Below are 18,654 nucleotides of genomic sequence, written 5' to 3'. Positions count from 1 at the left end.
GTAAATGCATATGCGTGCTTTGATTGATAGAGCGTGTTGTCTGATCTCATTGTATTTGGGTGGATGGTTATAGAACAGTAAAAGAATGTTGGTAGTAGTACATTAGGTCTTTCTTCTATGATATGCATGTTATGGTACAAATGGGTATCCAAGAATACGGTAGGTAGGTAGAAAAATCGCGTGACCGAACAAAGCTCAGCTCAGCTCAGCTTCTCCGCGCATCCTCTTCTATCTTTCTCCAGATTCCAACAAAGCCACCGCCCACAATCCGCGAGCCAACCTTTGGCCGGCACACAAGCACACTGTCTTCCTCCTTGGGCGTCTTCTCTTCAGCGACGTCCAGGGACTCAGTCTCAACGGCACTCGTCTCGACGGACTCTTCCAAACCCTCCTCGGTGGACGAGGAAGCCACCGACACACTGTCACGGGACTTCTTCACCGCGTGCCGGATATCCCACAACCGACCACTGCTGATACCGTTTCCGAGCTCAACAACCTTATCCTGAACAAGAGGAAGTCTCTGTCGACGAATAAGCTCCACACAGTCGCCGATCTGCGTCACGCTCGGCATGAATACAGCCAGAATGCCGTCCCGCTTCAGTATCGAGGCGACGTGAGGGATCCGTAGATGCGCGGAGGGCATATCCAGGATCGCGTAGGAGAGGAACGGCTCAACATCATCTTTTTTGAGCGAAGAAAGGAGGCCCGTCGGTGCGCGTTGTCTCTTCTGCTCTGCGATCCAGTCCTCCACGTGTCCGGCATAGAAGTCCACATTGCCTGCGTAGATGCCGCGACGGAAACCCCGAACGATGCCTTCGGCGTGGACGGAGGATTTAGGTGTCACGTCGACGCTGTGGATGATTGCTTTGCGTTGGGAGCGCCAGGCGTCCCAGTTCTCCTGGTCTGGGTCGACCGTCGGTGTTGGGGCGCCATCTGCGGGTGTCTGTAACTTGCGGGTCGAGACCTCGCCGGGTTTTGTGGGCAGGTATGTGACTTGGGAGCTTGGTGGGAGGGGTGGAGGAGTAGAGTTGGCGCCTTGGATGGCGCGCGCTAGGTGAAGGGTCAGGGAGCCGTGGCCGGTGCCGGATTCGAGGATTTCAAGGGGCGGTGTGTCTGTTCCTTCGGCTGGGGGTGCGATGTGAATGTCAAGGAGGGAGACGATTAGGTTGGCGTCTGCTGAGTAGATCTATTGGCATGCGTTAATGAGGGTGGTGGTGCTCGTTGACGGTGTGGTTAGGTCCGTACCGGCGTGACGAGACGGGGGGTCATGGCAACATATTCTTCGAGCGTAGGGAGGGAGAGTCGGTATTCAGGGCCTGTAGTTACCGGAGATGATTAGAGCGCGACCGGCTGGGTTAATTGAAGAATGATTTGAAGATGCTGACCTTTCCGCGCCTGAACCAGATCCCGTACCCTCCGGCCGATGATGTTGTCGTGCTCCAATTGTCCGCGACGAGTATCGGATTTATGACCCTTCCGCAAAGGCTTGCTTAGGAGCGGCGACTTGCCATGGACCACAACTCTATCTCCCTCTGAGTGGTGGATTTAATCTGTTAGTGTGCGATGGCGCGCAACTGTGAACGAGCGAACAGCGTTCAGTCGAATTAAGGTGTGTGACATACCCCGAAAGACGGAGAAATTGGTGTCGATTGAGCGGGCATAGCGAGGGACCGGAGTCGAAGAGGTTAAACCTAGGGCTCGACGCAATGATTGCAGTAGACGAGCCATGGCGTGTGAAGATTCGAGGGAGTGATGCCTTCAAGTGTCCGAGAAAGTATCGGCGCCGAAAAGATCGAGCATCAAAAATTCGGGACTTGGTTTGGAGACCTCCGGGAAGATACTCGGTTCGGCTAGACCCAGAATAGTCAGAAAATTAGCATTAGACAAGATTAGACAAGGGAAATGCTAGACTGGCTCCACAAGAGAAAGGACAATTCACCTTTTAGTGTCGCGCTGGAAATTATGGGGAACTCCGCATGGATCCATCATTGCTGGTGATTGTCCCTCTTTGCACTTGATCGAGTCTAGTCTCTGCTTTCTCACCGCGGGGTTCTTCTCTTCTCTCTTTGCTTCTCTAGTTTGAGTCGCTCCGTCTCTCTCTTTCTTCCTTAGTCCTCCAAGTCCGTCAAGCACATCTTTCTATTTCTTTTTTTCCGTTACCCAGTTGTCCGACTGGTTTACTTCTATCGGTCCCGCGCATCTTCATCTGCTGTCCTTGATTTAGGTTTGTTCCCCCTGTTCCATCTCCCAAAGACGGAGTTGTTGCCGTCGTTTACTTTTCGAGTATCACCCAAATTCTCGCGATCAGAGGCGCTATATGTCAGCTGGTGCTGGGACTGACACCGAAACTGCAGAACTATTTCCGCGAAACAATAGCAACCAGACCTTCACCATGACTGTTACTACGCTACCGTACATGAAAACGAACCCCAAGCTCATATTCTTCACGGATTTCGATGGAACGATCACCCTCGAAGACAGTAGGTACAGACGAAATTCGCACAGCAAGTCCACTAGCTAAGTACTCTATGCAGGCAATGATGCTATGGTATCTACCCTTTATAACCTACAAGCACCCAGTGAACCTGCATGCCACTGACACTTAGTCGCAAGATTGATAACCTTGGCTACGGGCGCATAAAGCGCCGTCAAGGAAACGAGGCCGTTCTCGAGGGCACCATGAGCTTCCGGTATGTGGGTACAGGCAGCATGTGTACGCACCTTACTAACCTTCCTTGCGAAGTGACGCTTTTCGCGACATGTTGGACAGCATCAAGACCCCCTACAACGAGTGCATCGAGTACCTCAAGAAGAACATGAAGCTGGATCCCTACTTTGTGGAATTCTACAAATGGTCCAGAGAGAACAATGTCCCGATCGTGGTGTTGTCTTCCGGGATGGTTCCAGTCATCAGCGCCCTCTTCGAGACGCTTCTAGGCGGCGAACCAGACGACCACCTTTACATCGTTGCCAACCAGGTCGAGAGCCGTGATGGCAAGGATATCAACTCTGAGGGAGGCTGGCAGATCAAGTACCATGACGACAGGTAAGGAAAACTTCTTGAACCGGTCGCTGGGCCAGAACTGACGTCATACTGCTAGCCACTTCGGCCACGACAAGTCGCTGGAAATCAAGCCGTATGCCGCACTGCCGGACAGTGTGCGCCCGACCTTGTTGTACGCAGGAGATGGCGTGTCTGATTTGTCAGCCGCTGCAGAGACTGATCTTCTGTTTGCCAAAAAGGGCAAGGGTGCGTTTACCAAGTTCCGACATTGAGATTTGCATTCTGTAGTTACTGACTCTTCCAGATTTGGTGACATTCTGCGAGCGCGAGAAGATTCCGTTCACGCTTTTCGAGAGTTGGGAGTCTATTCTCGCTACAACTAAGGATATCTTGAGTGGCAACGTTTCGGTTAAGGACGTTGCTCAAGATGGACTGGAGGCGGTCCACAAGGGGGCCAACAAGAACTGATGCGTTGCAGCTAAGTCAAGATTTCATCTTTTCATGCTGTTAGATATAGATCACTTCAGCATATACGCACCAGAGGGCATAGTTCTAGTTTAGATATCATTTTGCTTAGACGGATTAGTTAATAGAAGGGATGATTTACATATCAGTAGGTACTATATGTTCATCTAAACGGACTAGGGTAGGGTTCTAGGTGGTCTTATCTGAAAGGCTACTTTAGTCTTCCCTAAACATGGTGTTTCGCCGACGCTTTGTTATATATCTCTACGTATCTCTCTACCCTGTCAAGTACCAGATCCTCCCCCACCATCCCTGCACCTACACCCTCCAGCTTTGGGTTACATACCATCTTTAGTTCGTACTGGGTACCATGTGGAGTTCATTTTTAGTTTCAATTGAAGTTAAAATTGCAATCTGAGAAAAGTATAGTTCAAGTAAATCGGGCATAAAGTCATGATATCTGTTCACTTCAGAGGATAAGGGGCATAATGTGATAGTAGTAGGCCAAGAAGTGCAAATGCTGTGACAGCGCAGCCGCTAAGAAAATGTTCTGACCCCTCGCGGGCCACCGAGGAGAACAAAAAAAAGCACGATGCACAAAGGTACATAAGCAGGGGTATCCTCGCAGGGCTAAATTGGCCCCTTCTGGCAAATGCAACAGCAGCAAAGCAGTAGATAGTAAATGACAATTCATACAAATGCAAGCCCCACCCTTTCTTTTCTTTTCTTTGCGTTTTCCCTCACTACGGCCCCAAATCCTGGCGTTTTTTCTCTTTCTTGGCCCAACGTACTGTTCACATTTCACTGTTAATACTGATACAGAATTTATATAGTCAGATGATCAAGGAGGGGAAGAACTCACATCCACAAGCGTTACACAGGGTCTTCGGCCCTTCCGGGCCTTTCCTCCACTCGGGTGAATCCGACGTCCCGCAATCCGTGCACATATACTCCCCTTTCATCCTTTTCTTCCTGTCCACGGCCTCTGCAGGATTCTTGGGCTGTGATTGCGGTTGCACCTGCGACGGTTGCTGCTGCTGCTGCTGTTGTTGGTCGCTCGGAGCAGCGGCAGTAGCAGCAGAACCGGCAGCAACGGCATTCGGCTGCTCCGTATTACAACGAATCAGACGGCCATGACGGACTCCCGTACTCAAACCCTGTGATCGTTCTCCTTCTCCGTAGTACAAACCCGTCATGACCTCAATCCCGTCAATATGAGACATGTCTTCAGTCTGCGGCAACCGATCCCCAACCTGCTCCAGAAACGATCGTGAATCGGCGTCGTCCGTATTGGTGACTGTATCGGATGATTCATTCTCCTCTCCAGATACTGATGTATCTCGTTGCGCAAACGACGTCTGTGTCGTTGAGACATACGTCTGGCGCGTTGTCGTCGTGGTAGTGGTGCTGGTCGTCGTTGTCGTTGACGTCTGCCCTGGTCTCGAATTCAACTCCTCTTCTTCCTCTTCCTTTAGTTGGGCTATGCGCTGGTTCAGCCGGATGTTCTCAATTTTGTGTTCCAAAAACGAATCGAGCAACTGTGACCCTCGTGTTGGGTATGGCCGACAGACGAGAAATATCCCTTTACAGACTGTCTTCCGTTGCGGTTGTTGGGATGAATCTGCGGTCGCAGAAGGAGCAGTTCCGGTCGTCATCAGGTGTGGATGTCCATGTGCTTCTAATAAACAGGAGCTACTGTCAGGCCTACAGAGCCGGAAGTGACATCGTATTTCGCGTCCAGTCTTGATGCACTCGTCCAATTCGTGGCCGAGGATAGGCTTGTCGTCTTCATGGACGAAACGGGAGAAATCGCTTTGTTCTAGCATGTGCGATTCAATCCCTGTCACCTCAGAGCATGATGGTGACGCGTATAGAACCTGCCCATCGTGACTGAGAAGAAGGAGCAGGTCCTTTAGTTCGTCTAGTACCCGTGCAGACCAGCCGTCATTGTTGGTGCCGGCAAGGCCTATGTCGGGGGTGGGGTGCTGGAGGTTGTTGGTCCCTGCTGGCGCTGTAGTAGTTGTAGGTATGGAAGCAAGAGCAGGGACTGTGGTTGTGATAGTGGCAGGAGTTGTTGAAGTGGTAGCAGCAGTAGCAGTGGAAGAAGAGATGGTAGCAGAAGCGGAGAGTTGGAGCAGATTAGCGGCACCGCGGCTCATCGAGCGAGGAATACTCCGCGCGTCCATGCTATACTGGGGCCCCGGTGGTTTTGAGTTCGACACTGGGGCTCGGAGACCGTATGCCTGGGACGGAATTTGGTTCTGCGCCACTCTTCGTCCTCGATGGAATTCGAGTTCCATCGCTGGGCTGCGCGGGGATCAAATCGATCGATCGCCGGGGTGGTGGGGACGCCTCTTCCCGGGATAAGAATCTCCTTTAGGTGCCCTATATAGGATATGATACAGAAAGAAATTGGGAGGGGATAGAGGTAGAAGGAAGAGAGGGTAAGTGAGCAGTGTTTCTTGGACTTTTTCTGGACATGACCGCGGTGGTGAATCCAGTAGAGCTGTCAATTCTTGTACTTTTGGCCGGCCACATCGTCATTGGTATCGCACCGACACGCGGGATCCACTGCGGCTGCCAATCAAATCCGCCGATGGGGCTTCCCGGGGATTTCCACACATTTCAGGATGCTGATTGGTGGGTTGTTGCGGCCTCGGGAAACCCTCAGGTACGGTTGTACGATACAGGTCGGTATGTCTGTATGATTGCTGCAGGGGGCATCCCAGTCGATGCTTCATTGCTTCAAGGTTGGGTATTCTTGCTGCTTCGCTTGGATTACACTTGCGATGCCCCCATGGGTTATCCTTGATTATATCCCCCTTGACTGGCTCTCTACTCCTACTCCTTTCCTGTCACGATCACCTCATCCCTGAAGCATACATCATCCTGCGTGGTATGGTGTGGGATTATCTTGTCAACCACGGGTTGAACTATCTGGCTTCCGTTAGATCCGCTAGGGACGTGCATTGCGTAGCGCCGCCATCTGCTAATTTTATTTTCGTGGGCTGATATCAGGCATCAATAATATATGTAATTATCGACCATCGACTGTTTTAGCTATCGTCCCTCGAGGAGCCTGCAATCCACGTTTGCCTTCTCTTATCACTCCGTGGGATATTCACACCGAACACCCGTTACGATATCTGCCATTCCACCCTGAACAAGCATGCGCAGCTGGGAAGCTGCAGCTGCTAACGGTCACCCGTCTGTGCAATTGCAGATGTCAGACCACACCGCATCCACGCGAACGGGTATGTTGGACTTTCTTAGGCGCCGGTGGAGATGGCCCAGAGTAATAAGCGAGCCCAGGCGCAGACCAAACCCGGAATGTCCTACCGGCGGGATGATCCCCTATCTTGGGGAGTCTAATACTATGCTCGTGCGATATTCATCCTTCCAGCCTTACGAAGGATGAATGCATTTCCCACTCAGGCTACTACTGATGACGAGGTACGCAGAGCCATGAGATGGTCAGAAATGGCTGACTACAATAGCTCTCTCTATATATCTCAAATGAACTCATGTGCTACAGTATCTCAAGGTTCATTAGCAAGGTTCATCTGCTTCGTTTGAAAAAGAGCTATTATTTTGGCAAGTAAAATTCAGTGTGAAGGTCCTCCCAAGGAAATTGAGAACCACAATTACTGCCATCACTATTCCAGGATCCTTCCCCATTTTCTGAGACCGAGGCCTTGACTGGCCAAGCCCCACCGTCTACCTTGTCCGACACGTCAGAAGCAAACTACAGCATGCACATAAGGTAACGGAAGCTTGGCAGCCGCTATTTTCCAAAGAGAACATCAGCTTTGATGATGCACCACTCGGCTGGAATATCTTACTTACTGTTGATTCACAACTAGTATTTGCACCTGCACCTCAGTCCATGGTAGTGACAACTACAGCTATGATAATCTTCATCGTTGCAATTGCACAAATTCAAGACGCTGCACCTGCTTTCGCAGAAACGATCGTTCTGAGAATCTCGGTTAGCGCTGGCTGCACCAGTCAATCAGGATGGCACTTGCAGGGTTCAACTCTTTCTCGACATCCGTGGAAGCTGCGGACATGCCGTTACCGTCGACATCGTCGAAGGCCTCATTAGGGTTGTTGACGGTTGCAGTGCCAATGTTCTCAGCAACTACATCATCGGCGTTGGCAACGTCGGTTGGTTTGGCAAAAGGAGTGGCCAGGCTAGCCTTGAAGAAGAGACAGGACAGGAATAAGTGGGTGATGATCTTCTTGAAGTAAAACATCCTGACTGGAGGTCAATGGGCACAGTATCTGAATGTGAGCTGAGTAGGGTAAGGGTGGTTCGATGAGAAGATTGGGTTTGAGAGAGAATTGAACGTGAGAAGGCTGGGAGGGAAGGTGAGCATTTTATATGTGACACCTAGTGTTCGCAACATCAATCCTAGGTGCACTTGAGTAACCGCTCTAGCCAAAATCTACAGTCAATATCATCATATCTGTCATGCTCATTGCTTACTCCTGAGACACAGCCTTTTGAACCTAAGAGTACGTGCAACACGGGACACAGCGAAGATATAGGAATATCAATCTACAAATCCACTAGTCATTGCATTGGGCGATTTGATGTTGTCTAATAAGACGAAACCCCCCGGAGAGAAATGCCAGTGATTACCTGTTGCAGTCCGATATCAAACAGCTTAACGCAGGCATCCTGCGCAGGAATCTCATCTGCTTACTTGTATACAGACGAACCAGCAGGATATCTCCCGTAGCTCATGTAGTCAACTTACCACCCGTCGCTCTTCCAAGAATGGGCCGTTCATCCCCATAGTTTCACGAAGTACAGAGTGCCTCCAAGGAAGGGAAAGCATGCCCCGAAAGAAAACATTAGCAAACCACAAACTTTCCTACTATTTCACAAAAGCGTCTGCCCAACAACATACCCCCCCATTCCATCCTATCCCAGTGGTGATACCTAGAAAGCATCTATACTAAACCAATATCCAATACCTCCAGCTGACCGCCCATACACGTGACCTCGCGCAGTCTCCCCGCGTCGTCCGACGCGCCGATCCCAAGCCCAGCTGCTCGCTATCAATCCGGCACGCTTTGTCTATCCCGAGTGGAGAATCACGGGGAAGGTGTGATTTGCAGGCCTGCTACCTACCCTTACGCATCCGTGGAAACGGACCGGGCCTTTTTTTTCTTTCTTTCCCCCCTTCCATAGTGAAGTGACGTCTTCCAAAATGTGAGCTTTTGTTCTGCATCCGGCCACAAACATTCTTTACTAATCAGCCCGTCCGCAGGTGTAAGTTCCGCGGAGGGTCGTGTGAAAGATCGAATGGATGAACGCTGAGGTTACTGACTATCTGGGGTTTGCTTGTCGCAGCGAAGATAGATAAGTTGTCGATATTGGGGTGAGTGATTTCCTTAGATATTATTCGGATGAGAATAATTATGAGAGTGAGTTGCTGACTGGGTTGCTGGCGATGGGTTCTAGTGTTCGGTCGTTCGATAATACGCGCAGCGAGACGATTCAGTTTCACACTCCTCTTACGTTGATTGTTGGGTATAATGGATCTGGAAAGACGGTATGATGAATGGAGTATGATGGTACTATGGAAGTCGTCGGGCTAATGGAGTTGGGGGCAGACTATCATCGAGTGTCTTAAATATGCGACTACCGGCGATTTACCACCCAATAGCAAGGGTGGCGCGTTCATCCACGACCCGAAAGTAAGCGACTTATAACATATGGTATTGAGTAGGATGGACAGACATGTTGATATATAATGGCAGCTATGTGGCGAGAAGGAAGTCCTGGCCCAGGTGAAACTGTCCTTTAAGGGCACGTCGGGTGCAAAGATGGTCGCTACGAGGAGTCTACAACTCACGGTGAAGAAAACAACACGACAGCAGAAGACGCTAGAGGGCCAGTTGTTGATGGTTAAGGACGGTGAGCGGACATCTATCTCCTCCCGGGTGGCGGAGTTGGATCAGATTATGCCTCAGTATCTCGGCGTGTCGAAGGCCATCCTGGACTCCGTTATATTCTGCCATCAGGACGAGAGCTTGTGGCCGATGAGTGAACCGTCAGTCCTGAAAAAGAAATTTGATGAGATCTTTGAAGCCATGAAGTACACGAAGGCGATCGACAATATCAAAGCATTGCGGAAGAAGCAGAATGAGGAGCTTGCTAAGTACAAGATAATGGAGCAACACGCCAAGGAGGATAAGGAGAAGGCCGACCGTGCAGAGAAAAGATCGATCAAACTCCAGGATGAAATTGAAGCTCTGCGCGAAGAGACGCACCAGCTCTCCCAGGAAATGCGCCGAGTGGCCGAGCTTGCTGATAAAGCTTGGAAGGAATCGGAAAGTTACTCTCAGGTTCTGGGTGCGCTTGAAGGAAAGCGCATTGAGGCAAAGAGTATTCAGACGACTATTGATAACCTCAAGAGACACCTGGTTGAGCTAGACGACTCCGATGAGTGGCTTCAGTCGAACTTGGAGCAATTTGAGTCAAGGCAACTTCAGTACCAGCAGCAAGAAGAAGCCAAAAAGGAGAACTATATGGAGCTCAAGGAGCAGATCGAGCAAACTCGCCAAAGGCTGGGTGTCAAACAAGCTGAGTACGGCAAGTTTGAGAACGACAAAGCCAACTTCGAGCGCCAGGTTGAGCGGCGACAAAGGATGACGAAAGAGGTCGCTCGAGCGCACAATATTCGTGGGTTTGACAATGTCGAGGATCAGGCGGACGTTGATGAGTTTATGCGGAGAGTGCGAAAGATCCTGAAAGATCAGAATCAGGTATTGGAACGAGTGAAGAAAGAGGCCCAAAGTGAACTACGCGACGTCCAGGCAACCCTTAACCAGATCGGACAACAGAAGTCGGCGCTACAGGAAAGTAAAAACGCAGCCAAGCGACAGATTGCCTCGAACGATCGAGAAGCAGCTACCTACCAAGGAAAGCTCAACGAGATCAACGTGGACGAAGGAGTCCAGGCTGCACTGGAGTCGAACATTGAAGACATCGGATCTCGTTTAGACCAAGCCAAACAGCGCGCACGATCCGCATCGTGGGACAAGGAGATCCAGAATGTGAACTCACAGATCCGCGACCTTGAGGATGAGAGCTCGCGCTTGAATTCCGAGCTCATTGAGGCGACAAAGAAGGCTGGTGATTTGGCTCGACTAGACCACCTCAAGAAGGAGTTGAAGGAACGGGAGCGCAGTTTGGAGACGATGAAAGGAGCCCATGGTGAACGACTAATGAAATTTGTGAACGCCAACTGGAGCCCCGAATCTTTAGAGCAGGATTACCAGCACGTCATAGAGGAGGAATCCAGACATGTCTCAAGGGCAGAGCGCGAGCGTGATGGAGTCAGCAGAGAACTCGAGCAGGTGGAGTTCAAAATGAAGGGCGTCAGGAAGACACTAAGTCAGCGACAGAAGGAGCTCAAGGAGTGCATTAAAGAGATCCGCGATGCCGTCGATGACGAACCGGAAGAATACCCCGAGATCCTAAAAGAGCGTCAAGCTCAGCTTGACCTAGCCAGGAAGGACGCTGAACAATATGCTGGAGTCAGCAAGTACATGGCTGACTGTCTCGAAACAGTGAAGTCAGCAAACATGTGCAGATTGTGCATGCGGACATTTCGAACCGAAAACGAGCTACAGACCTTCAGGAACAAATTAGAGGGGTTAGTGAAAAGAGCGAAAAGGGTGATGGAGGATGACGATATACCCCGTCTTGAAGAGGACCTTAATACTGCCCGCGAGGCCAGCACAGCCTACGATGCCTGGTGTCGGCTGAAGCAGACAGAAATCCCAGATCTGGAGAAAGAGGAAGAAGAGTATATTGCTCAACAAGACAAGCTCTTGAGCCAATTGGAAGAGAACGACAAGATAGTCAGCGAAAAGGCCGATAAAAAGAAAGACGTCGAGTCGTTGTCAAAGACGGTCAACACTATTGTCAGATACGACAGTGAAATCAAGGCCATACGCTCTCAAGTCCAGGAATTGTCTACGAAACAGCAAGATACAAACGCCTCTCGCACACTGGAAGATATCCAGGACGAAATTGCGGGAATTGGCGAAAAGTCCCGGGCCTTGAAGAAGACTTTGTCGAAACTCACTCATGAGAAGGAGCAAACATTGTCTGAGATGAACAAACTGGAGCTACAGCTCAGGGACGTCAAGAGTAACCTCGACAACGTGAAATTCAAGCTTGAGCGGAAGGCAGACCTCCTGGCTCGCATTGAGGAGTACAAAAACCTTAACAACCAACAACGCGAAGCAATTGCAAAGGCGGACAAGGAGATTGAAGATCTAACGCCTGAACTCCTCAAGGTTCAAGCCAAGTACGACGATATCAGCCAGCGTGCTGAAGCGCGTGAAAGGGACATGCAGCAGGAGATCTCACACCTCTACGAGAATATACACCAACTTGAACTGGCTAACGAGGAGATCGACGCCTACAACGAGCGAGGCGGCCCTCATCAACTAGAGCGCAGCAAGCGTGAACTGCAAAGCATCGAGAACGAGATCAGCAATCTCGAAGTCGAGCAGGCCAATATTACTAAAGACATTAACAAGATTTCCGCCCAACTCAAGGACAGCGAAAACACCAAGCGTCAATACGCAGATAACCTGACATACCGCCAGGCGACCCGCTCACTTGACGAAGTGACCGAAGAGATCGAACAGCTGGCGGCCCAAAACGCTGAAGTTGACCGAAGCCGCTTTAAAGAAGAATCCGAGCGCAGGGCACGAGAGCACAACGCGCTCGCCGCCAAACAAGCCAGCAAAATGGGCGAGATGAAATCCAAAGACGACCAACTGATGCAGCTCCTCGCAGACTGGAACACCGACTATAAAGACGCAGCAAGCAAGTACAAAGAAGCTCACATCAAAGTGGAAACAACCAAAGCCGCAGTGGACGACCTAGCGCGGTATGGCGGCGCCCTCGACAAAGCCATCATGAAATACCACGGGCTCAAAATGGAAGAAATCAATGCCATCATCAGCGAGCTCTGGCAAAAGACCTACCGAGGCACAGACGTCGACACGATTCTCATCCGCTCCGACAACGAAAACGCCAAGGGTAATCGTTCTTACAACTACCGCGTCTGCATGGTCAAACAAGGCGCAGAAATGGATATGCGCGGCCGCTGCAGTGCCGGTCAAAAGGTGCTAGCAAGTATCATCATCCGGCTCGCTCTTGCGGAGTGCTTCGGTGTTAACTGCGGTCTGATTGCTCTTGATGAACCTACGACGAATCTTGACCGCGATAACATTCGCTCGCTTGCGGAATCGCTTCATGATATTATCAGGACTAGACAGCAGCAGGCGAACTTCCAGCTTATTGTCATTACCCATGACGAGGAATTCTTGCGGCATATGCAGTGCGGTGACTTTAGTGACTACTATTACCGGGTTTCGAGGAATGAGAAGCAGAAGTCGATTATTGAGAGGCAGTCTATTGCTGAGGTATCTTTGCTCCCTTCTCTGCTATCCCTCAGTGTGATATATATCTAGGATTGAGTGAAAGTCAAAGACTAACGTTTTCTTGTTCAGGTTATGTGATGTGGTCACTCTTCGAGTTTCCGAACATGCTATGAACTGCAAGTCTCCCCCTATGGAAGAAAGGGCGGTTTTATCAGCAATCTTATGGTTACGTTCTATGTAAAATTACCTGGTATTTGATATGGTTACCGAGCATGAGGCGGCGTTGGGGAATCAGAAAACAAGACTTTATTGCTTTTTGACATACACCATGATGTCCCACTATTTTCAAACCCAATCCGTATGATATCATGTACGACTTACTCCAGATCATCACCATCCTCATCATTCAGTAACGGCACAAACCGGAAATCCACAAACGTCACAACAGGTGGCGGACCCCCCTTCAGAGGCCGTACACCACCAGCTCCATTAACATCAAACTCAATCATGAACTGGAGACTCAAGACACCCTGCCGATCTCCACGAATGCTCACCTTATTAGCCACCGCCATAGCACGCGCCGCCTTCTGGATCAGCGCAAACTTGTAATTCTGCTTGAGGCGAGACCCCATCGACGACGGCGGACTGACAAGAAACGTCTCCGTGACAGTCGGTGCAAGTTTGGCTTTCTTCGCACGGGAACCTTCATCAATTGAGCCTCTTGCATCGCCTCCCTGCCCATTAGCCCCGCCATTCTCGACGGAGAATTCTACAGACGACTCGCTGAACGAGCCTCCCGTGCCGGAGAGAGCGAAGAACGGTTCGTGGGTCGCGGACGCGGAGATCTTCAACACCGATGGACTTGTAGCGGCTAATTCTGCGACGGCGTTATGGAGCCAGGCAGAGCGCATGATAATCTTCATGATGATGGCATCTCGTTGAAGGGGGATGTCGACTTCGCTGCCTTCTGTTTCGTAGGTTGTTAATTCGCAGGTGGTTTTGACCCCCGTCTCCGATAGCGTGATGCTGAGGGGCGAGCCTTCGCTGGTGTAGCGGATTGTGCAGGAGCGGTCTAGGAGTAAACTGGGGGCGGAGAAGGCGCCGGGTCCAGATGGGTGGGTTGGTTGGACGCTGGATGCTCGACCGGCGTTGGGGTTGGTGGAGGAGTCGTTGGTGCCGAAGATCTTTAGGGTTTCTAGGAGAGCGGACAAGGAGACGACGAAGCATGGGTAATAGGTGGAGGGGTCGGAAGTTGAGTCGTCGTCGTTGTCGTCCGTTGTCGTCCCTTGGTTTGGCGCGGCTGGTGGGTTGAAGGTGTAGCTGGTGAAGAGGGCTTTGTCGAGGAAGGCGAGCCCTTGGATGACTCGCATCTCTTCTGCGGAGAAGCGGATTCCATCCGGGGTTATTTGCACGGTGGCTCTGGGTGCGAAGCCGATGCACTGAAGGAGGGTGTAGAGGTGGTGGGCATTGCTGGAGACAGCAGTGAAAATGGGTTCCGTGTCCGTCATGATGATTTGGAGTGGGATTGGCTTAAACACGACAGGGTATAGAGTCGAGAGCTATGTTAAGATAGAGAGCTGGAGTGCGAAGAGAACTTTGGTGATTATAAAGGTAACGATTTGCTTCGTTTCAAACTCTCCAGTGTATGGTACATGGGTATCTGGGAAACAACTGGAATTTTTAAACGTAGACCCCAACGGCACAGATCATGAATACGGCTCCGAAGCTAAAGGTGGCATTTGTTAGCGATGGTTGATAGAGTGGCTGCTATTAGGGTCTGCGGCTTACCCAAACGCCAAAGATGCCGGGACTCCGAAGGAAGCGATGCTGAGGAAGGAACGATCTGCTCAAGTTGTAAGTATGCGTTTGTGATCTTAGTGCGAGACATTTCAGAAGTTGAAAAGATCTCTGGTGCGGTGTACTGACTCAACCCGAAAAGTCCAGTAAGGATGAAAGCTGTTGTAAGTTAGTTGATTGTTTGGAGTGTGAGAGGTCGGATCCGGCTCACCAGCAAGTAGTAGACTGAAGCCGACAAGGAACTGGCTGTCCTTAGAGACCGGAGGAGTATACGGGCTTGCAGAAGCTGCCTGCCAGACTTCGTTCAGAGACATGAGGGCTTGTGAGGTGCGCTTAATTTCAATGGCTTGTGTATAAAGGAGAGAAGACAGTTAAAGAGAGGAAATGAGGAGAAGAAGGAGAGGGAGCTTCCCTCAAGCTGTCGTCGTAATGCCATGGAGCCCGAACTAGTAATTGGTTATCTGGCTTGACGGCCGCGGATCAACATCCTCCCGTTCCGCTCCCCGTATCGCGGCCGCAGCTCGTGTGGAGAGAGAGGCTGAGGTTCAAGACGCATTCGTCTAGAAGTCATCAATAATCATCGCGCAACATGCCATCAATCACGGATAGTAAGTGTCTGATGCTGGATCACGCGTCTTCGCGACTGTCCTGGTCTATTTGCTCATGTCAGGTTCAGGTGCCAAGCGGAAAGCATCGGAGGAGGCGCTCTCCCCAGATTCCCATAAGAAGGCGCGCACTGACTCTCCCGAGAGGGAACCCAAGGTATGTTGCATCATATCTTTGTATGAAGTATGACACTAATGTACCTTGTTCTGCATTAGACCGAAGATGACCTCCTGGATAAGCCACCGAGAATCGTTCCCTTCCCGGAGAAGGTAAGCCCTCAGACAGCCCGCAGACCCGCCCGAGCTCCGATGACGCTGACTCCATGGTAGCCTGCAGTACTGGAGGAACGTCGCGGCGATATCGAGTTTCGTGTAGTCAACAACGATGGTTCGCGCGACAGTTTTGTTGTCCTTACAGGTCTCAAATGTATCTTTCAAAAACAGCTCCCGAAGATGCCCAAAGATTATATCGCGCGATTGGTTTACGACAGGTCGCATCTTTCCTTGGCCATCGTCAAACACCCTTTAGAAGTTGTGGGAGGGATCACATACCGGCCGTTCAACAGCCGCAGGTTCGCCGAGATCGTTTTCTGTGCCATTTCGTCCGACCAGCAGGTTAAAGGATACGGTGCGCACTTGATGTCCCATCTCAAGGATTATGTGAAAGCCACATCGGACATCATGCATTTCCTGACCTACGCCGACAATTACGCCATTGGTTACTTCAAAAAACAAGGGTTCACCAAAGAGATTACTCTCGACAAGTCCGTGTGGATGGGATACATCAAAGATTACGAGGGTGGTACAATCATGCAGTGCACCATGCTCCCTAAGATACGGTACCTCGAGGTTGGCCGCATGCTTTTAAAGCAAAAAGAAGCTGTACACGCGAAAATCCGGGCCTTCAGTCGCTCACATATAATTCACGTGCCCCCAAAGGAATGGAAGAATGGTCCGTGCAAGATCGACCCATTAAGTATACCAGCTATCAAAGAGTCGGGATGGTCGCCGGACATGGATGAACTAGCACGTCAACCACGCCACGGACCCAACTACAATCAGCTGCTGCATCTACTCAACGACATGCAGAACCACAGCGCGGCATGGCCCTTTACTCAGCCAGTCAATCGCGACGAGGTTCCTGACTATTACGAAGTCATTAAGGAGCCCATGGACTTGTCCACCATGGAAGAGAAGCATGAGAAGGACATGTACCCTACGCCGCAAGATTTTATTAAAGACGCTATGTTGATATTTGATAACTGCCGGAGGTACAACAACGAGAACACGCCCTATGCAAAGAGTGCCAATAAATTAGAGAAATTCATGTGGCAACAGATACGAAATATTCCGGAGTGGTCGGTGAGTATTAGGACTTGATTCTCCTTCTTGAAATGCCTATACCCGATCGCTAACATGACGCAGCACTTGGCCGATGGTCACTGATAATGGCGTACTCTCTGTGTGTTGTTGGAGTTCTTGAAAGGCGTTTCCGTGGCATGAACAAATACCCAGGTGTGGAGAACATGGCGCATCTTAGCTTTTAGCCTGTCTCTTCTGTTGATTTCGTGTTTGATAATTTCCGACAATATTAGACACATTGATCGGTTGCAGCCTTGTTCAGAAACGTTTGTTTGTTCGTTTGCTCCATTGCGCGCTATTTCACCAACCAAGGGTCCATTGTTCGTCAGCGACGAACGTCCCATTCAGTTTCTCCGGGTCTCCTTCGGTGGCAGCGCGCACAATGACCCTGGCCCCGTCGCTTGCTTCCTTGACCCCTTGGCCTCCGTTGATACTGGTGCGGCAGTAGCCCGGAGCAGCCGCAATGACGGTGATTTTCTCCTCAGCCAGCTTTACCGCATGAGCGACGGTGATCATATTGACCGCTGCTTTGCTACTGCGGTAGTCAGGTATGAAATAGGTCTTTGCGTTAGCCGGGTGATCCTTGTGGCCGGCTCTGCTGATCAGACCCTGTCCGGACGTGACATTGACAATGCGGCGATCGGAAAACGTCGACGCACGCAGCAATGGGAGGAATGTATCCATGACAACCACGATGCCAAACACGTTGACATCGAAAACTTGCCGGTATTGCTCGCGCAGGGTAGTAGCAGGTGTCTGCGCAATGCCCGCATTGTTGATCAGGATGTCCAGACGTCCGAATGATTCCGATACGGTCTGGGCAGCTGCAGCGATAGATGCGTCATCTGTCACATCGATGGTGATGGGTGTGAGAGCTGATTTGTCCACTGCATCCGATGACAGCTCCTTAATTGCAGCTTCGGCCTTGGGTGTCGTGCGCGCGCCGACTAGCACATGGAACTTGCTTGAGCTAGCTAGTTGCCGTGCCGCGGCGAAGCCGATGCCTTTGTTGGCGCCGGTGATGAGAACGAGGACTTTGGAGGTCGTCATTTCGCATGAAACAGCTGAGATGATATCTGCGAGAGCAGATTATATCTGAATCCAATGGGGTTTGGGGCCCTTGATATAGTTATTATACTCCGTAGAAGTCCGAACCCCGAATCCGTTAACTCCGTTACGTCCTTCTTAAGACCTCTACAATAAGCACTAATTGCCCGATTGTCCTTCTTATCGCCGCTGCATTCTACTGTTACTGTCTGGTTAGAAGAAGAAACGCTGATTCGTTAGATGATATTGTGAAGCCTATTTTGTATCACTCCATTCCTTGATGGTTGGATGTATAGTGGCAGTACTAGTATAATCCTTCTATTGGGTTTCTCAAGTGACTCAGTCGCTGGATGCGCCATAATCGGCTTGGACACAGGAGCTGCATTTCTCTTCTAATGGATTCAGTCGAGGATGCATCAGAGATAAGACTGGTCGAGTTAAGCCTCCGTAAATAGGAGGTCAAGTCCAGCGACTGCAGAGAATTGTTGGAAACCGGATTCAGCTGACCATGACAAAGTTCCCTTTCAAACAATGGAGGTCTGACATGTTAGAGAGTTGGAACTGAAACCTTAGCCTTGGCGTTAGCTTAAAGGTGTCGAAGAAGCCATCTAGCATATCTCCTGAAGTTAAGCAGGATACAGGAGATGGCGGTGAAAGGTAGGTGGGTGTTTTCGATATCTTCTGATTATTTTGTCCTACTCAACAGACTTGCTGTTCTGTGCTATCTAGATAGTTCGGTGTACACTAGAAAATGCACCATAAACAATGATATCATTGAGTAACCTTAAAACGAAGTTAAAAACGGGGGGGTCACTGGCTTATCATCGGCACGATTTTCATTATTTGCCGTCCCGTTTTAATCTAATTATTTGCCCAGTGCACAAAGCAAAACACTCGTTTTTGGGGTGGCTTGCAGAAAAACGGTCCAGTCCATGACCCGCCCCCGGCAAATGG

At 50.4% G+C, this 18,654-nt stretch overlaps 9 protein-coding genes across 9 annotated transcripts; 4 read left to right on the top strand and 5 right to left on the bottom strand.

Moving 5' to 3' along the window:
* Positions 1 to 205: 205 nt before the first annotated feature.
* An01g08230 (uncharacterized protein) lies at positions 206 to 1,728 on the bottom strand (the record flags this gene model as incomplete). The annotated part of the gene is made up of 4 exons (XM_001389211.1): positions 206 to 1,186; positions 1,246 to 1,316; positions 1,386 to 1,532; positions 1,623 to 1,728. 4 exons carry the CDS (start codon positions 1,726 to 1,728, stop codon positions 206 to 208), a joined length of 1,305 nt encoding a protein of 434 aa, XP_001389248.1.
* A 664-nt stretch (positions 1,729 to 2,392) lies between these two features.
* Positions 2,393 to 3,472, top strand: An01g08220 (uncharacterized protein; the record flags this gene model as incomplete). The annotated part of the gene is made up of 5 exons (XM_059749845.1): positions 2,393 to 2,484; positions 2,607 to 2,690; positions 2,744 to 3,046; positions 3,102 to 3,250; positions 3,309 to 3,472. The coding sequence occupies 5 exons, from the start codon at positions 2,393 to 2,395 to the stop codon at positions 3,470 to 3,472; spliced, it is 792 nt and encodes a 263-aa protein (XP_059603258.1).
* A 740-nt stretch (positions 3,473 to 4,212) lies between these two features.
* Positions 4,213 to 5,769, bottom strand: An01g08210 (uncharacterized protein; the record flags this gene model as incomplete). The annotated part of the gene is made up of 3 exons (XM_059749839.1): positions 4,213 to 4,259; positions 4,332 to 4,506; positions 4,612 to 5,769. The coding sequence occupies 3 exons, from the start codon at positions 5,767 to 5,769 to the stop codon at positions 4,213 to 4,215; spliced, it is 1,380 nt and encodes a 459-aa protein (XP_059603257.1).
* Positions 5,770 to 5,948: 179 nt separating this feature from the next.
* On the top strand, positions 5,949 to 6,345 carry An01g08200 (uncharacterized protein; the record flags this gene model as incomplete). The annotated part of the gene is made up of 2 exons (XM_059749832.1): positions 5,949 to 6,140; positions 6,187 to 6,345. 2 exons carry the CDS (start codon positions 5,949 to 5,951, stop codon positions 6,343 to 6,345), a joined length of 351 nt encoding a protein of 116 aa, XP_059603256.1.
* Positions 6,346 to 6,574: 229 nt separating this feature from the next.
* Positions 6,575 to 8,667, bottom strand: An01g08190 (uncharacterized protein; the record flags this gene model as incomplete). The annotated part of the gene is made up of 9 exons (XM_059749826.1): positions 6,575 to 6,628; positions 6,702 to 6,827; positions 7,109 to 7,163; positions 7,475 to 7,668; positions 7,959 to 8,030; positions 8,115 to 8,153; positions 8,233 to 8,349; positions 8,453 to 8,526; positions 8,610 to 8,667. 9 exons carry the CDS (start codon positions 8,665 to 8,667, stop codon positions 6,575 to 6,577), a joined length of 789 nt encoding a protein of 262 aa, XP_059603255.1.
* A 264-nt stretch (positions 8,668 to 8,931) lies between these two features.
* An01g08180 (uncharacterized protein) lies at positions 8,932 to 13,027 on the top strand (the record flags this gene model as incomplete). The annotated part of the gene is made up of 4 exons (XM_001389206.3): positions 8,932 to 9,033; positions 9,095 to 9,178; positions 9,242 to 12,931; positions 13,019 to 13,027. The coding sequence occupies 4 exons, from the start codon at positions 8,932 to 8,934 to the stop codon at positions 13,025 to 13,027; spliced, it is 3,885 nt and encodes a 1,294-aa protein (XP_001389243.3).
* A 239-nt stretch (positions 13,028 to 13,266) lies between these two features.
* On the bottom strand, positions 13,267 to 14,397 carry An01g08170 (uncharacterized protein; the record flags this gene model as incomplete). Its single annotated transcript, XM_001389205.1, has 1 exon — positions 13,267 to 14,397. One exon carries the CDS (start codon positions 14,395 to 14,397, stop codon positions 13,267 to 13,269), a length of 1,131 nt encoding a protein of 376 aa, XP_001389242.1.
* Positions 14,398 to 14,998: 601 nt separating this feature from the next.
* On the top strand, positions 14,999 to 16,737 carry An01g08160 (uncharacterized protein; the record flags this gene model as incomplete). The annotated part of the gene is made up of 6 exons (XM_059749811.1): positions 14,999 to 15,013; positions 15,046 to 15,142; positions 15,363 to 15,448; positions 15,508 to 15,561; positions 15,622 to 16,653; positions 16,717 to 16,737. The coding sequence occupies 6 exons, from the start codon at positions 14,999 to 15,001 to the stop codon at positions 16,735 to 16,737; spliced, it is 1,305 nt and encodes a 434-aa protein (XP_059603254.1).
* A 216-nt stretch (positions 16,738 to 16,953) lies between these two features.
* Positions 16,954 to 17,703, bottom strand: An01g08150 (uncharacterized protein; the record flags this gene model as incomplete). Its single annotated transcript, XM_001389203.1, has 1 exon — positions 16,954 to 17,703. One exon carries the CDS (start codon positions 17,701 to 17,703, stop codon positions 16,954 to 16,956), a length of 750 nt encoding a protein of 249 aa, XP_001389240.1.
* Between the last annotated feature and the right edge of the window lie 951 nt (positions 17,704 to 18,654).

The sequence above is a fragment of the Aspergillus niger genome (assembly GCF_000002855.4).
Source record: "Aspergillus niger supercontig An01".
In the NCBI taxonomy this organism is placed as follows: domain Eukaryota; kingdom Fungi; phylum Ascomycota; class Eurotiomycetes; order Eurotiales; family Aspergillaceae; genus Aspergillus; species Aspergillus niger.
Note: the sequence above shows the minus strand (reverse complement) of the source record. Positions and strands in the feature narration are given on the sequence as shown.